The 20,137-nt window shown below is 32.2% G+C and overlaps 1 protein-coding gene across 2 annotated transcripts in view; it reads right to left on the bottom strand.

Annotated features, from left to right (window-relative positions):
• The window catches only part of SOS1 (SOS Ras/Rac guanine nucleotide exchange factor 1), a 152,499-nt gene that overhangs the window by 60,317 nt on the left and 72,045 nt on the right, over positions 1 to 20,137 (bottom strand). For both annotated transcript variants that reach the window (XM_036873665.1, XM_036873666.1), the window contains exons 3-6: positions 15,232 to 15,363; positions 13,043 to 13,207; positions 10,003 to 10,212; positions 7,346 to 7,489 (exon numbers count right to left, since the gene is read on the bottom strand). In XM_036873665.1, the coding sequence (XP_036729560.1) occupies positions 7,346 to 7,489; positions 10,003 to 10,212; positions 13,043 to 13,207; positions 15,232 to 15,363 (651 nt within the window). The remainder of the gene's footprint in view (positions 1 to 7,345; positions 7,490 to 10,002; positions 10,213 to 13,042; positions 13,208 to 15,231; positions 15,364 to 20,137) is intronic.

Here is a 20,137-nt window from a genome sequence, read left to right as displayed (position 1 = left end):
AAAGGTTAGAATCTACTGGTTTTGATGATTCCTGAGGAAAAAAAAGAGTAGGTATTGTGATTTTATCAGGAGGTAGGATTTCTACTCTCCACCATCCTGTGCTCTATTCCAGGTAAAAATAAAAAGTCAAAAACCCCAAACTATTATGAAGATGGTGCTACAGATTCTAGCAAGAGCTCATTTCTATGAAGGGTAATTCTAGAAAGAGGAAGAGGACATCTAGTGGAGGACTGCAGAAGAATGAAGTTAGGAGTGAATGACAGAACAAATGATGTTTATTTTTAAATTACCCTTAATGTTGTTTCTCAGACTGTTTTCTTTAAGGAAAGACTCAATAATAACAACACAAGATCAGAAATCAGAAGACCCCAGTTCTGTTCTCTGTGAAATGCAATATGGGATATAAAGTTCCAAGTCATCCTAAATTCCTTGAGCCATTTCAATTCCTTCAACTGTCTTCTCAACTGAAAATTTCTGTAATAATATAACAATGGAAATTGCAGTCCATTGCAGTTCTTACAGGAATGGATAGTAGGTTTTCAACAATAACAGCAGGAGGGAGTCAGGTATGAATAGACTGGATGGGAGAGAGGAATAAAAATGTGATTGGATGCTTATATCTTGGGTCTCTTGAATTCATGAACTTATATAGAACAGATAATGTTTGTCCTCCTCCCCTTTCAATAAACTCTAATTTATTATAGAATTTTTATGACAATTACACATATAAAGTAAAGACTATACAGACAGTGTAGTGGCTTAAAAGCATGACTCTAGCATCAGAGAGACCCAGGTTCCACTTCTGATTGTACTATTTACTAGCTGTGTGACCTCTGACAAACTATCAACACTTACTCTCTCTAAGCCAAGTTTCCTCATTGGAAAATGTAGATGATATCTACTTCAAGGAGTTGTTTTAGGAATTAAATGAGATACATGCAAAGTGCTTGCAACAGCATATGCACATAATAAGAGGTGAATAAATGGTATCTAGTATTATCATTCTAAAATAGCTAATTTCAAGAGAGAAAAAAGTTGACAACTAACTGGAAATCTAAGCTCTCATCACGTAGTTTTATTCTTGAGGATAAATTTGTAGAATGGCAAGCACTTCTAAGAATCCTTGTATAAATTAATAGATAATATTATGATCAGTTTACTGGTTAAATGCAATACTTGTAAGATTCATTTAAAAATTTAATTATTGATACACACAACTGTGTACTAACAGTTAAAAATATAGACTATTCTAAACATACAGAAAAGAAAACAGTTTAACAACCATATTCACCACCTAGCTCAAAAAAAGCTCAACATTTTATAACACTTCACCTTTTTTTTTTTTTTAAAGAAATAAAACAGTACAGATGTAATTGATCCTCCTGCGCTCCCTTTCAGAAGCTGATTTCCTCTCTTGATAATCCCCAGAGGAAATCACTATCCTGAATTTGAATTTTATTATTTCCAAGTATATTTTTATATCATAATTACATATGTATCAAGAAATAAGGCAATGTTCTCAAATTTTATATAAATATTGTAAAATACATAGTAACAATAAATTCTTCTGCAATTTGGTTTTTATATTCAAAGTTGTTTTAATGATTTATCCAATTTGATTCATATAGTTCCTTACAGTTCATTTATTTTAAACTCTGTATAATATCCCACTGTATAAATATATCTTTTTTTAGGTAAATTTTTTACTCTGAGATAATTTAGATTCACATGTTGTTGTAAGAAATAATATGGAAAGATCCTGTCTGTCTGCACACTACCCAGTTTCCCCCAGTGGTAACCTCTTACAATAGTACAATATAGTGCAATATCACAACCTGGCCATTGATGTTGATGTAGTAAAGTATAAAATATTTCCATCACCACAAGGATGGCTCTTGTTGCCGCCCTTTTATAGCCACACCTTCCTTCTTCCCATCATAGCCTCTTTAGCCCCCAGCAACCACTGATGTATTCTGCATCTCAATAGTTTTTTCATTTCAAGAAAGTCATATAAAAGGAATTACACAGTATGCAACCTTTTGGAATTGCTGGATCATATGGTAATTCTTTAACTTTTTGAAGAACTGTTTTCCATAGCAATTGTACCATTTTATTTACATTCCCACCAGCAAAGTTTGAAGGTTCTAATTTCTCCACATCCTCTCCAACACTTGGTATTTTCCTTTCTTTTTAAAAATTTAATTCTAGCCATCTTAGTGAGTGTGAAGTGGTATTTCATAATGGTTTTGATTTGCATTTTACTTATGACTAATGATGCTAAACATCTTTTCATGTGCTTGTTGGCCATTTTTATATATTCTTTGGAGAAATTCCTATTCAAATCCTTTGACCATTTAAAAACTGAGTTGTCTTTTTTGTAAGAGTTCTTTATATACACTGAATATATCAGATATTATCAGAAATATGATTTGCAAATATTTTCTCCCATCCTGTGTGCTCTCCTTTCACTTTTGATGGTACTCTTTGAAGCACAAAAGTTTTACCTTTTAAGTCTAAATTATGTATTTTTTTCTTTTCTCACTCATGCTTTTGGTGTAATATTTAAGAATCCTTTGCAAAGTCAAGGTCATGAAGACTTAGCCATGCTTCCTCCTAAGAGTTTGATAATTTTAGTTTATATTAAGTCTCTGATCCATTTTGAACTTATGTATATATGGTGTGAGGTAAGGAGTTCAATTTCATTCTTTTGTGCTTCTCATAATTTTATGTTTTTTTGTGTGTGTGAACAAAAGTTTAAAAATTTTAATCTCTTCTTTTATGGTTTGTACCTTCTATGTATTCTTTAAGAAACCCTTCCTACTTCAAAGTGATAAATATGTTCTGTATTTTCTTCTGAACTTCTAAAGTTTTGCTTTTCATTTTTAGATTTTATTTAAACTACTGAGAATTTTTCCTGTATGATGTGAGCTAAGGAAGGAATATTTTCTTTCCACATGGAAAACCAGTTTTGACCCAGCATAATTTATTAATTAGTTTGTTATTTCTCTACTGATTAAAAAGTAATCTCTGTCACATATTGTGTGTATGTGTATTGTTTTTCAGGGTGCTCTATTCTGTTCCACTAATTGTCTATATCTACAGCTAATACTGTGGCTTTGTAATAAATCTTAAAATCTGATAGGACAAGTCCTCTCAACTTGTTCTTCCTCAAAATTGTTATTTTTGTCCCTTCATTCTTCCACATGAATTTTAGGATCAGCTTGCTGATTTATAGATTATTCGGGGCCAACTGCATCAATACAATATTGAGTCTTTCCATGAACATGGTATTTCCATTTATTCAGATTTTCCTTATGAATATCATTATTTTATGATTTTCTTAACAAAAGTCTTGCATATATATGTTTATTGGGTTTATTTCTGAATACCTTATAGTTTTGTTTCTAGAGAGAATGGAGCCTTTTTCCTTTAATATTATACATTCACTTGGTTGGAACTGAGTATAGTAATGCTAGCAATTTTTCTGTTGGTCTTTTATCTAGCAACTATACTGAACTTGCCTAATAGTTACAACACTATATACATTTTCTTATATTTGCTGTGTAGACAATTATGTTGACTACAAACAGGACAATTTTGTCTTTCTATTCTTTTTCTGTCTTTTGGCTAGTATCTCTATTAGAGTGCTGAAAAGAAGTAGTGAGTGGCATTCTCCCACAGCTTAGTCATTAAATATATCTTTTATAGGTTTTTGATAGATATCCTTTATTAGATTAAGAAAGGTCCCTTCTATTCCTACTTTGCTCAACATTTTAAAGAAATTCCTGAATGAATGTTTTTCTATGCTCTTTCTTATTTGTTGAGATTTTAATGTTAATGTGAAATATTACATTAACTTTTTAAAAATTTCAAACCACTTAAGAGTAAACTTCCTAAGATATATCATACTGGCCACAGTTTTTATTTAGATTATAAACTGATTAATTTTCTTTGCCAGTTGTGTCAGTATGTGAGAGTGGTTCATATTATTTTCTTGTATTATTCTCATCCAGTTTTGATAATACATGTATTGATATATAATCCTAAAAATTGAGTTGCCCTTTGTGTCCCTATTTTTTATCTTCCTTATGAATCTATTTTGTGGTTTTCTTAACAAAAATCTTGCATATGTTTATTGGGTTTACTTCTGAATACCTTATGGTACTATTTCTAAACTGAATGGAGCAGGGGACAATTTTCAAAAGAGTAAGATTAACTGTTTCTTGAAGACTGGTAAAACTCCTAACACTTAGTGTATGCCTCATGTCATTTGTTGAAACATAGATTTGATTATTCAATTTTTAATGGTTTTTAAGTTAATTAGGATATGTATTTCTTAAGTCAATTTTCCTATTTTATATTTTTTAAAAAGTTAACCACTCAATCCCAGTTCTCAAAAATTTTCAAATGGATCTCAGCATTCCTGAATGATTTAAAAAGTTGCAATCTGTAGTTATAACTTTTTCTTCCTAATATTTATGCTTTTCCTTTTTTCTCCCTTGATCAACATTATTAGAGGTTTTGTTCTATCTGTTGTGTGCTTTCTAGTTCATTAATTCTGTTCTTCTATTACTTCCTTTATGTTGTTTCTATTATTATCATCTCTCAAATTTACCTTACCTTTCCTGTTTCTTGGATTGAAACCTTTACTCATTTATTTTTAGTTACATCTACTTTTTAAAATATATGTCTAAAACTGTAAGTTTTTCTTTATGCATTGCTTTAGTTGCATCTTACAGGGTTTTGTATATAGTACTTTCACTTTTGCTCAATTTCAAGTATTTTGTAATTTTCATTGTCACTGCCTCTTTAATCCATGAGATATTTAGAAATTCATTTTTAAGATTTCCTAGTATTTTAAAAACTTTTTATTGTGATTTCTAATTTAGTTTCATATAGTCAGAAAAGATGGTTTGTATGCTATTATGTAATATTTGAGACTTCCTTTTTTATCTAATACTGTAACCAATTTTTGTAAATATAACTGGTATCTTGAAATGAATCTAGAATCATCCATATATACATAATCAAACCTGTTTATTTTCTTATTTTAACTTCTATAGCCTTAATCTTTTTTCTGTTTGTGATAGAGATGTGCTACAATTTCCTATCGTAATAGTAAATTTTTTTCCATTTCTCCTTGTAATTCTGTCAGTTTCTATATTTTGAGGCTTTATAATCAGGTACACATACATTCATGATTGTTATATCTTCAAGACATTGTCCCTTTTCCTATTTAGGTAGTGTTCCTCTCTACTCTAATGTCCTCCCCACCAAGCTTACTTTTCCTAATTATATCAATTGATATTTATATACTAGCTTCCCTTTATTTGTTTTCATATGTTGACCTTTCAATCCCTTTATTTTAAATATTTCTGTGGTTCTGTTTTGGGTGTGTCTCTACAAGCTGCAGAAAATGGACTTTTAAAAATAAAAAATAAGTACTTTCTTTAAATAGGCGCGTTTCATCAGTTTACATACACTGAGTTACTAACATAGTAGTATAATGTAGTTGGATTTATTTGTATCATATTACAGTCAGCCCTCTGTATCTGTGGGTTCCACATCTGCTGATACAGAAGGCCAACTGTACTATGCCATTTTAAATGAGGTTACTTGAGCATCCACAGATTTTGATGTTGGAGAGGGGATTTCTGGAACCAATCCCCCATGGATACCAAGGGATGACTGTAGTTTGTTTTCATTATCACTGTTTTTCTTTACTTCATTATTCTTTCCTATTATCAGTGGAAAAGATTAAAAAGTGTTCCTACAGTTCTTGTACATTGTAAGATATAGGTAGTATTTCTATTCTTTCGGTGATTTTCCTAAATGTTTTAAAATCAAATATAGTTTGTTATTATCTATAAATTTTTCTAAATTTTAAAGAGAGTTTACAGTTGTTTAGTTTTTCTTGTCTTCTGAATACAAGCCCATTTTATGTGCTGAGAAGTTTAGTTTACCTTCCCTTTTAAATTAAAAAAAAAAAATAGTTTGGTTTTTAAAATATTCAGTAGCTTGGGCTTCCCTGGGAGCAAAGCAGTTAAGAATCCACCTGCCAATGCAGGAGACACGGGTTCGAGCCCTGGTCCGGGAAGATCCCACATGCTGTGGAGCAACTAAGCCTATGCGCCACAACTACTAAGCCTGCACTCTAGAGCCCGCAAGCCACAACTACTGAGCCCGTGCACCACAACTACTGAAGCCCACACACCTAGAGCCCGTGCTCTGCAACAAGAGAAGCCACCACAATGAGAAGCATGTGCACCACAACGAAGAGTAGCTCCCACTCTCCGCAACTAGAGGAAAGCCTGTGCACACCAACGAAGACCCAACACAGCCAAAAATAAATAAATAAGATAAATAAATTTATTAAAGAAATATTCAGTAGCTTATAAAATTTACTACTACATTTCTCAGCATTAGTTCTTGTATTCCTCAACTTTCCTCTGAGTACAACTTTCCCTCTTGCTGAAGAACATCCTTGTTTTTGAGTCTAGTTATGTATATTCCTTTTTTATTTTTATACTTTATGACTTCTGTATGTTTGAAGCAACACTGAGGGGCTGTAGTGAAGCTTAAACTTAGCATATTATTTTGCCTGAAAGTCTTAAATTTTTTGTTTTACAAACTCGACCCTGAGTTACAATAAAAGATATAGTTGATTTTGGAATGAGAACAAAGCAAGAGCTAGAAATTTCAGAATGACTAGCAATACTAACTTATAAGGGCTAACTCAATATTTTAGCAGTTGAAATATCAAGGAGAAGGTTACCATTTTTCTACCCCTATGATATCTGAATCATCTAGGTCCTGGACTTGATGTTCCTATTCACTTCATCCCTCCTATCCTAAATAATTATGCACAGTTATCATATATTGAGTAGCTGTATGAAGCTGGTTAGCTAAATATTTCAGGAAAGTTATTTAACTTTCAAAAAATCCTGAGTCCTATTATTATCTTTCTTTTACAGATATAGATAGAGAGGCTTAGAGATGTGAAGTAAATTGCCTACGGACACATACAACTACTAAGTAGCAGATTTTAGACTGGAACACAAGTAGTCTGACCTCAGGTCCAAGTTCTGTGGCCTCTTCATTGATAAGATAGCCAATTAAGTGCCAGCTGTGGGATCTGTTTTTTATAATGATGAGAAACTACTTTTTCTAAGTTTCGTGAGATAATGGAAACAAATGTTGACGATGACCCTTTGAGGAAGAGGCAATACAGTTGAGTAGTCAGCAGTTAATGTCTATGTTCGCTGGAAACAAGAATTCAGATTCCAATTTTAATTCAAATGTCGGGCCTTCTAGATGCAGACTTTTTTGGTGTATAATTACTCACCTCTGCTAAGTCTTCAAAGCAACTTCCTACTAATGGATGGGGACTGCCTTCATCTGTCATTTCTACAGTATCTTCTATATGGCCCAGTAACTTTACACTAAGTTCATGTATATCCACTATACGACTAAATATATTTTCTACATCCTGTTGGGATGAAAAACACATTAATTCAGTTAGATTGTATAATAAAACAAATTTTGAGCCAATAAGTCATTTTATAATCATGAAATTTAACATGGCAGATACAGTGAGAAATTTTAACAACTTACAAATATAAGTAAGAGACAAAGAATTCCTTTGGCAATGAAGTATAGTTTGCAAAATACATTTCTCTAGGTCACAGGTTCTCAAACTTTTTGTTCTCAGGACTCCTTCACACTCTTAAAAATTATTGAAAACTCCAAAGGGCTTTTGCTTACTGTATTAGAAATTATTTACTATCAACATTTACTATATTAGAAATTAAAACCAAGAAAATCATAAAACATTTAATTCATTTAAAAATAACAATAAAGAGTTCGTTTATGAAAAGTAACTATATTTTTCCAGAACAACCAAAAATCTTGGTGAGGAGAATGGCACTGTTTTACATTTTTGCAAATCTCTAACACCTAGTTTAATAGAAGATAGCTGGCTTTTCATGTATATTTCTGCATTCAATCTGTTGTGATACGTTGCTTTGGTTAAAGCACATGAAGAAAATCTAGCTTTACAAAGACATGTAGTTGGAAAAGGCAGGAGTCTATTCAAATAACTGTGGATACCCTTTTCTTTTTCTGCATAGTTTCTTTACTGAGATAGGTCACGTACCATAAAATCCACCCTTTTAAAGTGTACTTTCACATATTCACAGCCTGTTCAATCGTCACTACCATCAAATTCTAGAACATCTTCATCACCTCAAAAAGAAAGGCTGTATCCAGTAGTAGCCCTCTCCATTCTTCCCCTACACACCCATCCCCAGTCTCTGGCAACTACTAATCCACTTTCTATCTCTATGGATTTGCCTAGTCTGGAAATTTCATATATATGGAGTGAATATCTTTTTATGGTATTATACAAGTCAATAAATGGTAGCTTCTTAAAGGTTAGTTGCAACGTAGAATCTGAAACTATACAAATTTTGTACATTAAAATCCACTGGTCTATTTTGAACTTTGAATGGATGTTTTACCCAGGTGTGATTTTGTAGTGGAATTGCTAGGTTGTATGGCTAGCTTATGGTTAATATTATATGAAATTATCAAATTCTTTTCCTAAATATTTATACCAGATTACATTCTCACAAGCAATGTGGGAATTTTACATCCCCAAAAGCAGTTGCTCTACATTCTTTTCAACATCCAGTATTGTCAGTCTTTTTAATTTTAGCTTTTCTAATGAGTGTGTAGTAGTGTCTCATTATGGTCTTAATTTGCATTTTCCTTATGACTATTAATGTTGAGCATCTTTTGATGTGCTTTTTGGTCATTGGTATACCTTCTTTTATAAAGTGTTTAAATTTTTTGGCAACCTAAAATATCAGGCTGTTTTTCTTATTACTGAGAAGTGCAAAAGTTCTTTATATATTCTGAATACAAACCCTTTGTTAGATATATGTAATTCAAACAGGTTCCTACAATCTGTGGCTTACATTTTTATTTTTCTGACAATGCTTTTCAAAGAGCAGAAGTTATTTTCATTTTAATGAAGTCTAATTCATTAATTTTTAATTTTATGGTTCTTGATTTTTGTGTCCTAAGAAATCTTTGCCTATTCTTTACCACTTTCTGTTTTTAAACAACTTTATTAAAATATAATTTACATACCATGCAATTCATCCTAAAGTGAACAATTCAATGGTTTTTTACTATATTTACAGATTTGTGCAACTCAAAATCTACTCCTTTATTTTTTAACGTCTGCTCATTGCCATAACATTGAGTGAATACCAGTCTCAGCCTCTGTTGTGAGCACCACTTCTCCATCAGTCACCTGTGACTATGTAGCTACAGTTCTAGAAATTACTAGAATGCAACTCCCTTAGACAATCTCAACTGTTCTCATTTAGCATTTCTCCAGGACCCAATCAGGTTGGTTTAATTACTACTGTAAGATCAGTAGTCCCTTCTCTAATTTTCAGTTATTGGCACCTTCCTTTGTGCTCCCCAGAATACTGCTGTCATACTTCTGTTTATGGTAATTACCACAATGTATTGCAATTTAATTTAAAGTTTACATTTCTGTCTTGACTGGACTAAACTTGACAGAAGAAACGGTTTTTTATTCATCTTTGAATCCCCATTGCCAAGTATGGCATCAAAAATATAGGCAGCCCTGATGAAGTGTTGGTGCAATGATGCAAATGAGTCAAATTAAACACAGAAATCTTCCACCTAAACAAGAGGCTTTATTCTTTGGAGTACATGGAAGAGTCTGTGAATTCATTTGTACTTACACAATCAGTCTAGTTTAGATTTTGTCTTTTAATTTCTGATGTGTAATTTATCACAACTGTTGTAGCAACTTTATTTTTGATCACAGTCATGATGAATTAAATCCCACTACTTTTAAAAAATGGACCAATTAGCAATCATGAACTATACAAATTCAAATTTGAGTGGTCATGTAAAATTAACAACACATGCAATGATATACATTTATTCAATGATACTTACATTAGCTGAAAACAATTTTGAATTGGAGACAAAGGGCTCTCTAAAAACTTTTATAATTAAATTAAGTTCCCTTATGTATTGTCGAATTTCTGCCATAAATGCTTTTACCAAATCATAATAAGTTTGCTCTCCTGAGGTGGAAGGCTCTTCATCAGTTAAAGATAATATATTTATATCTTCTACATCTTGATGAAACATATCCATCAATACCTACAATCAGAGATATAAGAAAGTATAATAAAATATGAATCTATAGTCCAACTTGAAGTTAAGCACCCTAAGCTATTATTTGAATACAGTTCTTAAATGATAATAAGCAGACACACAATTACCTCTTCTTGGATATAATGCCATTTCCCCCTCCACAGCTTCTCTAAGACAAAATTCTACATCAGGTATCACAAACTGCCTCTTCCAAGTTCTCTGACAATACAAGTATCTGTCTGTCTGTCTGTCTGTCTCTCTTGTTAACCGTATATTACTTCTAATTTGTTTCCAAATCTTGTCTTGGATTTCTCTCAGTTTCCTCTGTTTCATAACCTTGGCATCACCACTTCATTCCAGGGCCTCACATAATTCATAGTTGAATAATTCCTACGTTTGTTGGTGATTGATCAAAATAAGTCCTGTTTTTTTCCAAGAAGTCTACTATTACTACTCCTGCTAAACCTTCTTTTCCCTCCTGTGAACTTCGACGTCATTATCCCTATAACACAATGAAATATTTTATCTTGTATTACTTTCTGCTTGTTTCACAAATATAAGTACCCTTTCATCAAATCTACAGTCTCGTTCTATATTTCTCTTGCATCTCTTCTCTGTGTGAGCACGTACTACATACTCAGAAACATTTTATCAATTCATTTAAAAGTATCAAATATTTTATATTCATTGAAAAATAACTTTTAAAATCAAATACTCATTCATTAAAAAATAAAAACATTTGAAATCCTTCAGATGAGGTGATTTTCACATTCTGAAAGAATAAATATACTAAAATATATTTAAGTGGATTCAGCAATCAGAAAGAATATTCCGAATCAATAATACTTGGAAAAAAGGGAGTGAGACGCTTCATCAGAAAATATTTTCTTTTCTGAAAAGTCATTTTTATAAAATAAAATTACTGAGGCAGTACAGTGCAATGACTTAGACTCAGATCTGGAGTTCACGTCTAGGCTTTGAAACTTCTCAGAAAATTCTAGACCAATTTCTTTATCTCTCTGAACTTCAGTTTCCCTTTTATAAAATGTAGATAAGAGCATCTACCTTAGAGGGATATCATAAGGACCAAATGAGATAAGTCGCATATATGCTTTAACTTTCAATAAATGTTTGCTCTTAACATAATCATAGTAAAACCATACAAGTAGTATCTAAAGAAAGTTAGGCAATGAAATTAAACTCTCAAGAGTTTAGTATTGGGTTGGCCAAAAAGTTCCTTCGTTTTTAAGTAAAAATAAAAGATACGTTTTTCATTTTCACCGAGAAATTTATTGAACAATGTATTCACCCATTTTGTTCCACTACTTTCTGCCATTTTTCAGGCAACTTCATAATTCCACCTTCCCAAAACTTTTTAGCTTTTTGAGCAGAGAACTGTTCCAGGTGCCTTTTTTACAGTCATCCAGGGAATTGAAATTTTTTCCATTAAGAGAATTTCGTAAAGACCGAAATAAATGGAAATCCGAACGTGCAATGTCTGGTGAATACGGCGGATGAATCAGAACTTCCCAGCCAAGCTGTAACAGTTTTTGCCTGGTCTTCAAAGAAACATGCAGTCTTGCGGTATTCTGATGGAAGATTATGCATTTTCTGTTGACTAATTCTGGACGCTTTTTGTCGAGTGCTGCTTTCAGTTGGTCTAGTTGGGAGCAGTACTTACTGGAATTAATCGTTTGGTATTCCAGAAGGAGCTCATAATAGAGGACTCCCTTCCAATCCCACCATATACACAACATCACCTTCTTTGGATGAAGACCGGCCTTTGGTGTGGTTGGTGGTGGTTCATTTCACTTGCCCCACGATCTCTTCTGTTCCACATTATTGTACAGTATCCATTGTTCATCACCCATCACAATTTGTTTTAAAAATGGAATGTTTTAATTACGTTTCAGCAGAGAATTGCATGCGGAAATATGGTCAAGAAGGATTTTTTTCACTTAACTTATGTGGAACCCAAACATCAAAGTGATTAACATAACCAAGCTGGTGCAAATGATTTTCAATGCTTGATTTGGATATTTTGAGTATGTCGGCTATCTCCCGCGTGGTATAACATTGATTGTTCTCATTTAATGTCTCCATATGATCGCTATCAGCTTCAAATGGTCTACCCGACCGCGGAGCATCATCCAGAGAGAAATCTCTAGCACGAAATTTCCCAAACCACTTTTGACATGTTCAACCAGTCACAGAACCTTCTCCATACACTGCACAAATCTTTTTTTGTGTTTCAGTTGCATTTTTACCTTCCTTGAAATAATACAGCATAATATGCCGAAAATGTTGCTTTTTTTCTTACATCTTCAATATTAAAATGGCTACACAAAAATTCACCGATTTTGATAAGTTTTTTAAAAATGCACACTGAAATGACAGCTGTCACAATACAATCTAACAAAACTGTTTCGAATGAAGTTAAAGACAACTAAGCACTACTAGAGCCATCTTATGAATGAACCTTTTGGCCAACCCAGTATTTTTATATTTTCAAATATTCTTTTCAAGTAAATCCATAATCTTCTAAGTCTTCCAATCCAAATAAAAATTTAAGAAATTCACTAATAAGAGATTATTACTGTTATTAACCCTACATGCAGCAACACATAAAAGAAAAGCTACATGACATACTTAAACACATTTTAATACTATATATATAATACTTTATTTACATAAAGTGATATCTGGAGTTCTTGCCATTAGATTACTAAAAGTATGCCCTAACAAACAATATACAATTTTATTCTGAGTAGTATGTTAGCACCCAGTAAGTCATGAATAAAAATTTAAGAACAAAACATATAGATCAGTATCCTACCTTATCAGCACACATTGCCACTTTAATATCTTGCTTTGTAATTTCATAATGCCGTATATTTCGCACATAATTCCCCACCAGCTTTAAAATGTCTGCAGAAATGTATTCTAATACTGCTACTATGTAAACAGAAACCTGGTGGTCAATTTTATAACCTAGGACCTCCTGAAAAAATTAAAAGAAAAGCATGTTTAAAATTATTTACTATAAATTTGACACACTGATTTTTTAAAAAGTGTATACAGTTTAGCTTAACTTTTACTGAGGCCTGTGATTGTCAACAGTATTTAATTTTAAGTAGTTCATCTATGAATAATATACATATTGCTATTTGAAAATGTAAACCAAGAAAAGGTAAGGCAAAATTACCTATGCTCATGTAAAATACTTAAGAAGTACAGATAAGTAAATAGGTAATCCCTAAACTAGGAAGGGACGCCCAAGTTTGGGGGAGGGGAAAAATGCTCATTGTTACCTAATTAAGAATACCTGGAATTAACAATGACAAATGAGGGTTTTTTTCTTTATGCAGAACAAGAGTTAATATATTATTGGTATCTGGGAATATCCACTATCCTTATATCTCTATCCTTCTTTCCAAAGGAACCTGGGCTTCCTAAAAACCCTAGTGGTACATTCACTCCTGATATCTGGGCTGTTTCTATGGAAAAAAATTCATGCTATGTCTTGCTGAACAACAGTGGTTATTAAGGGCACATTAAATAGTCCTATTATTAGACTTCAAAGAGAGTATGGGCTTTTGTGGTGCTGACCAATTCCTATAGGAAAATAAATTCTATTTTCTAAACAATCCAATTAAGAAAAAAAACTTCAAAATAATAAGTTTACTTATATATTTTATAACAACTTTAAATGGAGTATAATCTATAAAAATATTGAATCACTACGTTGTTCACCTAAAACTAACATAACATTGTAGATCAACTATACTTAAAAAAAAAAAAAGTTTACTTATAAGTTGGGAACAGGTTGCATTTACCTTTAAGAATATGTAAAAACTATTAATTGTTTATAGTGATATGGATATATTAATAAATTGAAATGATACCCACAATTAGACCCTAAAATGCAACATTTAGAATCATTAATACAGCATGCACATACCTCAATTTGTTAATTCTCTTAGAATATAATTCAATGTATGGCTATAAAAATCATGAAAAGAGAATTATAAAGAAGTGCAATGACTAACAGCTTAGTAATTTTCTATAACTTGAACTTACTTCCTCAGACCAGTTAGTAAGATATACGTAGATATTTCTATTCAAACAACAAAGGACAAAACGTAACCTTTTGATACTCTTAATCACCCAAGTGTTCAGCCTTAAATCTTGTACAAGATCAAACAGACTTGGATTTCCTAATGCTATCACTTAGAGTTCTGTGAACTTGGAATAAAAGTTGCTTAATCACTTTCTGCCTCAGTTATCTACAAAGTGGGGATGATAATAATTAACTGTTGAATAATAAAACTTAGAGATAATGTATGCAAGCATTAGCATTTTACTTGTATTATAGTACACACAAAATTACTGATATCAGAAGTATTATTAAGGTTTTAATTATCATACCTATATTTTTGATGTGAGAGTTAATCAATAGTTTGTTCATTGTATTAAATAAAAAAGAAATCACATTATCAGAGTTTCTAGCAGTTATTTTTTCTATTAGTTCTGGAGAGACTCAACTGACTGACTGACTAATATAAATGACAAGTAGGACTAAATAGTATAGGTGATCTTTATGGAATTTTTGTTCAGAGATTACACATAGCCCTATGGCAGTCTCACAGAGGTCCCTACACATCTAACTATGTGAAGGATTTATAGGGACACTTAGGTCTAGCCAACAAAAAAAGGAGTTTTACAAGTTCTCTTTGAGGTTCTAGTAACATCTGAGATGAACAAAATCCACAATTATAACTTTTCTTAGTGCTTTCAATTTGCTTGATTATTACTGTTGGTATGAAATAATTTTAAGTCATGTTGTCCAACTTATAGTTTCCTATTATATCATCCCTCCCCATGACATAAATTCCTGGAAAAATTAAAACGAGAGAATGTCACTCTTCAGTTGACTCTATTATCCATAAAACATATTCTTTGTGTTTGAAAATCATGGGTTTTATTTTGCTTTTAAAAGGCAAGAAGGCAGTATTTCAGCTTTACCTTTAACAAAGGATGAATTTTTTCTACTGGGAGAGATAAAGGGTTTCTTCGCTTCCTCTTTTCAATAGCCGACTGGGCATCAGCTATTGCCCACTTATCAATTGGATGAGGGAAACTTTTTTGAACACGTTCCTTGGAAAATAGGAAAATAACAACTAAGCAACAAATATATTAAATAGTGCTCTTCACTTACAATTTACTTTTAAAATCAAAGAATACCAAAAGCAGGCTTTTCACATGTAGTATAATTTATACTACAAACATACCTAAGCTAAGAGAAAACCATAACTGCCAATGTACTAGTTTCTTAATTAGGCAATTAAGAGACTAAATGTTCCTTCTATTAACTAGGGGAAAAATCACATTCTGAATTTCAACTTCACTGCGATAAAGCTAATGACAAGAATGAGTAGACGCTATTTAAAACATTACTTATATAAAATTTCAAGGAACAAGACCTAAGCTCAAAAAGCAAATATCTAAATCCAGTTCTCATTTGTCCTTTTTTTCAACACCAATTACAAGCTAAAATAGCATTTTCTACTTGAAACTTCTAAGAATTTTTTCCTTTATCCATCATGCAAAGGTACTTGACTTCAAAACTATTTATAAATCATGGAAATCAAGGGTTTACATTAGTAACTGCAACTTTAATACACTATAGCTTATCATTAGAGTTTGAATCTTCCACAGGTTATTAATTTTTATCAAGATATTTCATTTTAATCCAGCAGTTATCCAGTTAGAATTTCCATTGAAAGTGAAAGAACTCATGTTAATGTAAAAGCTGAACTTCCCGACTTTAATAAACTAATATAATTCACTTCAAACAAAAGGTACTTTCATGCTCTGAAGTTTTTAAAATTCACTTTCAGGATACCATAATTAAAACCAGTAGAGGTCGCTATTACACAATTTAAACATGTATTTTAAATTGTTCCGTATTTAGTTAGTAATATATAAAAACTGTTTAACATCACTCCTGATTATAAGTGTAAATTAAGTTTTGTCAATTGCTATTAAGATGGAAAATGAAAAAGAGATTGCTATGTGATATTCTGTGGAGGGAAAGGAAACATTGATTCCAGGACATGTTAATAACAAATTTATAAATTCAAAATAATTTAACCCATTCAAATTTAAGAAAGTTTCTCTTCATCTATGTTCAAGAATAAGTCAGCTTCTAAATATAAGAAGTGATCATTTTAAATCTAATGACAGAAATTATTGTAGTTAAAAATGGAGTTCACAAACATTTTCAAATGTCTAGTTGAAAAGCTATTTGCTAGGATGCTATACCCTCATATAATAAAGGCAATACAAAGGTCCAAAATACTGGGGGAGTTCGGCAGGTGAAAAAGGACTAATAAAGGAAGGAGGAAAGGGTGGAAAAGAATGTCCAAAACAAGAATTCTCTTCCTTTTTTCCAAGTCAATACTATAGACTTGATAATACAAAAATGACAAGAGATTTAGGACTAACTTTATCATGATTCCCAATGAAAAATTTCATACTGATGGGTTTAACCCATGGTTAACTGAATAAATAGGTATAACCATGATTATAAACCTTATAATAGTATAGCCCTATGGCTGACTAACATTTTTTTGGTGGGGGGACCTCAATGCATAGTAAGAAATAGTAAGTTCTTAATACATTTTACATTACATCCTTATACATCACATACATAGTACACTGGAACAAAGTTTCATAAAACAAAACCTATTACTATAGGCAATGCACTGATTTTTCCTATTCATTTATAAAAATGTTAGTTGGGCATAAGGGGTGATGACCTAGAATCTAAAAAGCACTGGTGTATAGTGGTGACAGAAAGCAGCAGAAGAGAACAGAAGCTGAACTCAATCTAATAATTCTAAATACATTTAACATACATCTTTGAAAAAAAATCATCAGTAGAATTACAAGGCAAACTGTAGGCAGGGGTTGAGGTAGAAGAGAAAGAAAACAGAACAGCAATCCTTGCCCATCTCAATTTTATCAACCTAACTCCAAGTTTATCTATTGTTTTGAGAAAGAAGGGGAAGGAAAGTCAGGAATGCTAAAAGAGAAGGCAAGAAAGGGAAAATAATAATGATGAAGAAAACATTTTAAACTTACTTATTAGTGTATTACTGGACTGTATATTTATGAGGTAATACCAAAGGTCATGGGAAAGATTAGTAGGGTCAAAAAAGATGCCTTGAATGTGAAAAGGCCAGACTGAAAGAAATACTTTGTCTCTTGTAGTGGCAAATTTAATTACAATTTTAGAGCAAAATAAAATTTATTTTTACAATTATCTTATATAATTTAAGGTAAAGAAGCCCAAGGAGAAATAATCAATGAAAGATTCATGAATTAAATAAAGTCTATTACTCTTTCAAGATACTCTTTCAAGATGCCACTTTCAAGATTAATAGTTTTGTTTTAAATTGAGAAACTCCACCTTGATTGATATTTAGTGGCTTTGGGAAAAATAAAAGATAGAGAGCTAGGTTTGCAATTCAGCTCTGTCTCTTATTAGCAGAACCTTGTCTTTTCCTTTACATAATAAAGGTGTCTAAATAGATAATCTTGATGATCAATTCCAAAAGAAACATTCTAGGATCTATAAAAATTCCTTCACATGCACTTCAGTGTAAATATTCAGACCTGGAGGTACTTTTGAAGTGCTATTAATAGTAATAAAGGCTTAGAATGTGTAGGAGAATTTTTTTTTTTCTGTCTAGAAAGGTAGAAAATATTGTGAAATCACTTGGGAAATCGAAATGTGAATGGCAAACTTATTAGAAATTACAAAGATTCTTTAGGATGTGAAGGAAAAGAAAGAAAGTTAAAGAAAAAATGAATGGGAAAGGAAAAGCAAACTTTTAAAATTTAAGGATTCAGCTCACAGGGGGAAAGAAGTCTAAGATAAAGGAAAGAGAAATAAATGGGATCCAAATTGGAATAAAAGAACTAAAACTGTCACTGTTTGCAGATGACATCACACTCTACATAGAAAATCCTAAAGACACTAACAGAAAACAACTAGAGCTCACCAATGAGTTCAGTAAAGTTGCAGGATGCAAAATTAATATGCAGAAATCTGTTGCATTTATATACATTTCTAACAATGAAAGATCAGAAAGAGAAATTAAGGAAACAATTCCATTTACCATCACATCAAAAAGAATAAAATACCTAGGAATAAACCTACCTAAGGAGGCAAAAGACCTGTACTTCAAAAATTATAAGACACTGATGAAAGAAATCAAAGAAGACACAAACAGATGGAAAGACATACTGTGTTCTTGGATTGGATGAATCAATACTGTCAAAATGACCATACTACCCAAGGCAATCTACAGGATTCAATGCAATCCCTATCAAATTACCAATGGCATTTTTCAAAGCACTATAACAAAATTTTTTTTAATTTGTATGGAAACACAAAAGACCATGAATAGCCAAAGAAATCTTAAGAAAAACAAATCTGGAGGAATCGGGCTCCCCGACTTCAGACTATACTACAAAGCTACAGTCATCACAACAGTACGGTACAGGCACAAAAACAGAAATATAGATCAATGGAACAAGACAGCCCAGAAATAAACCCACTCACCTATAGTCAATTAATCTATGACAAATGAGGCAGAAATATACAATGGAGAAACGACAGTCTCTTCAATAAGTGGCGCTGGGAAAACTGGACAGCTACATGTAAAAGAATAAAACTAGAACGTTTTCTAACACCATACACAAAAATAAACTCAAAATGGATTAAAAACCTAAATGTAAGACCGGATACTATAAAACTCCTAGAGGAAAACATAGACAAGACACTCTCTGACATAAATCGCAGCAATATCTCTTTGGATCCCCCTCCTACAGTAATGGAAATAAAAACAAAAATAAACAAATGGGACCTAATAAAACTTAAAAAGCTTTCGTACAGCAAAGGAAACCATGAACAAAATGAAAAGACAACGTACAGAATGGGAGAGAAAACATTTGCAAATGATGAGACCGACAAGGGATTAATTTACAAAATATACAAACAGCTCATACAGCTCAATATCAAAAAAACAAACAACCCAATCAAAAAATGGGCAGAAGACCTAAATAGACATTATTCCAAAGAAGACATACAGATGGGCAAAAGGCACATGAAAAGATGCTCAACATCGCTAATTATTAGAGAAATGCAAAGCAAAACTACAATGAGGTACCACCTCACACCGGTTAGAATGGCCATCATCAAAAAGTCTACAAATAATAAATGCTGAAGAAGGTGTAGAAAAAAGGAACCCTCCTACACTGTTGGTGGGAATGTAAATTGGTGCAGCCACTATGGAGAACAGTATGGAAGTTCCTCAAAAAACTAAAAATAGAGCTACCATATGATCCTGCAATCTCTCTCCTGGGCATATATCCAGAGAAAACCTTAATTCAAAAAGATACATGCACCCCAATGTTCACTGCAGCACTATTCAACCTAATTGTCCATCAACAAATGAATGGATAAAGAGGATGTGATATATATATACAATGGAATATTACTCAGCCATAAAAAAGAATGAAATGATTCCATTTGCAGCAACATGGATGGACCTAGAGATTATCCTACTAAGTGAGAAAGACAATTATATGATATCGCTTATATGTGGGATCTAAAAGAAAGAAAAAAAAGAAGACATAAATGAACTTATTTCCAAAACAGAAAGAGACTCACAGACACAGAAAACAAATTTATGGTTACCAAAGGGGAAAGGGGGTGGGAGTGGGGATAAATTAATAGGCCGGGATTAACATACACACTACTGTGTATAAAATAGATAACCAAGACGCAAGAGGGAAGAGATATGGGGATATATGTATACATATAGCTGATTCACTTTGTTATAAAGCAGAAACTAACACA

Source organism: Balaenoptera musculus, chromosome 13, assembly GCF_009873245.2.
Source record: "Balaenoptera musculus isolate JJ_BM4_2016_0621 chromosome 13, mBalMus1.pri.v3, whole genome shotgun sequence".
Taxonomy (NCBI): Eukaryota; Metazoa; Chordata; class Mammalia; order Artiodactyla; family Balaenopteridae; genus Balaenoptera; species Balaenoptera musculus.
Note: the sequence above shows the minus strand (reverse complement) of the source record. Positions and strands in the feature narration are given on the sequence as shown.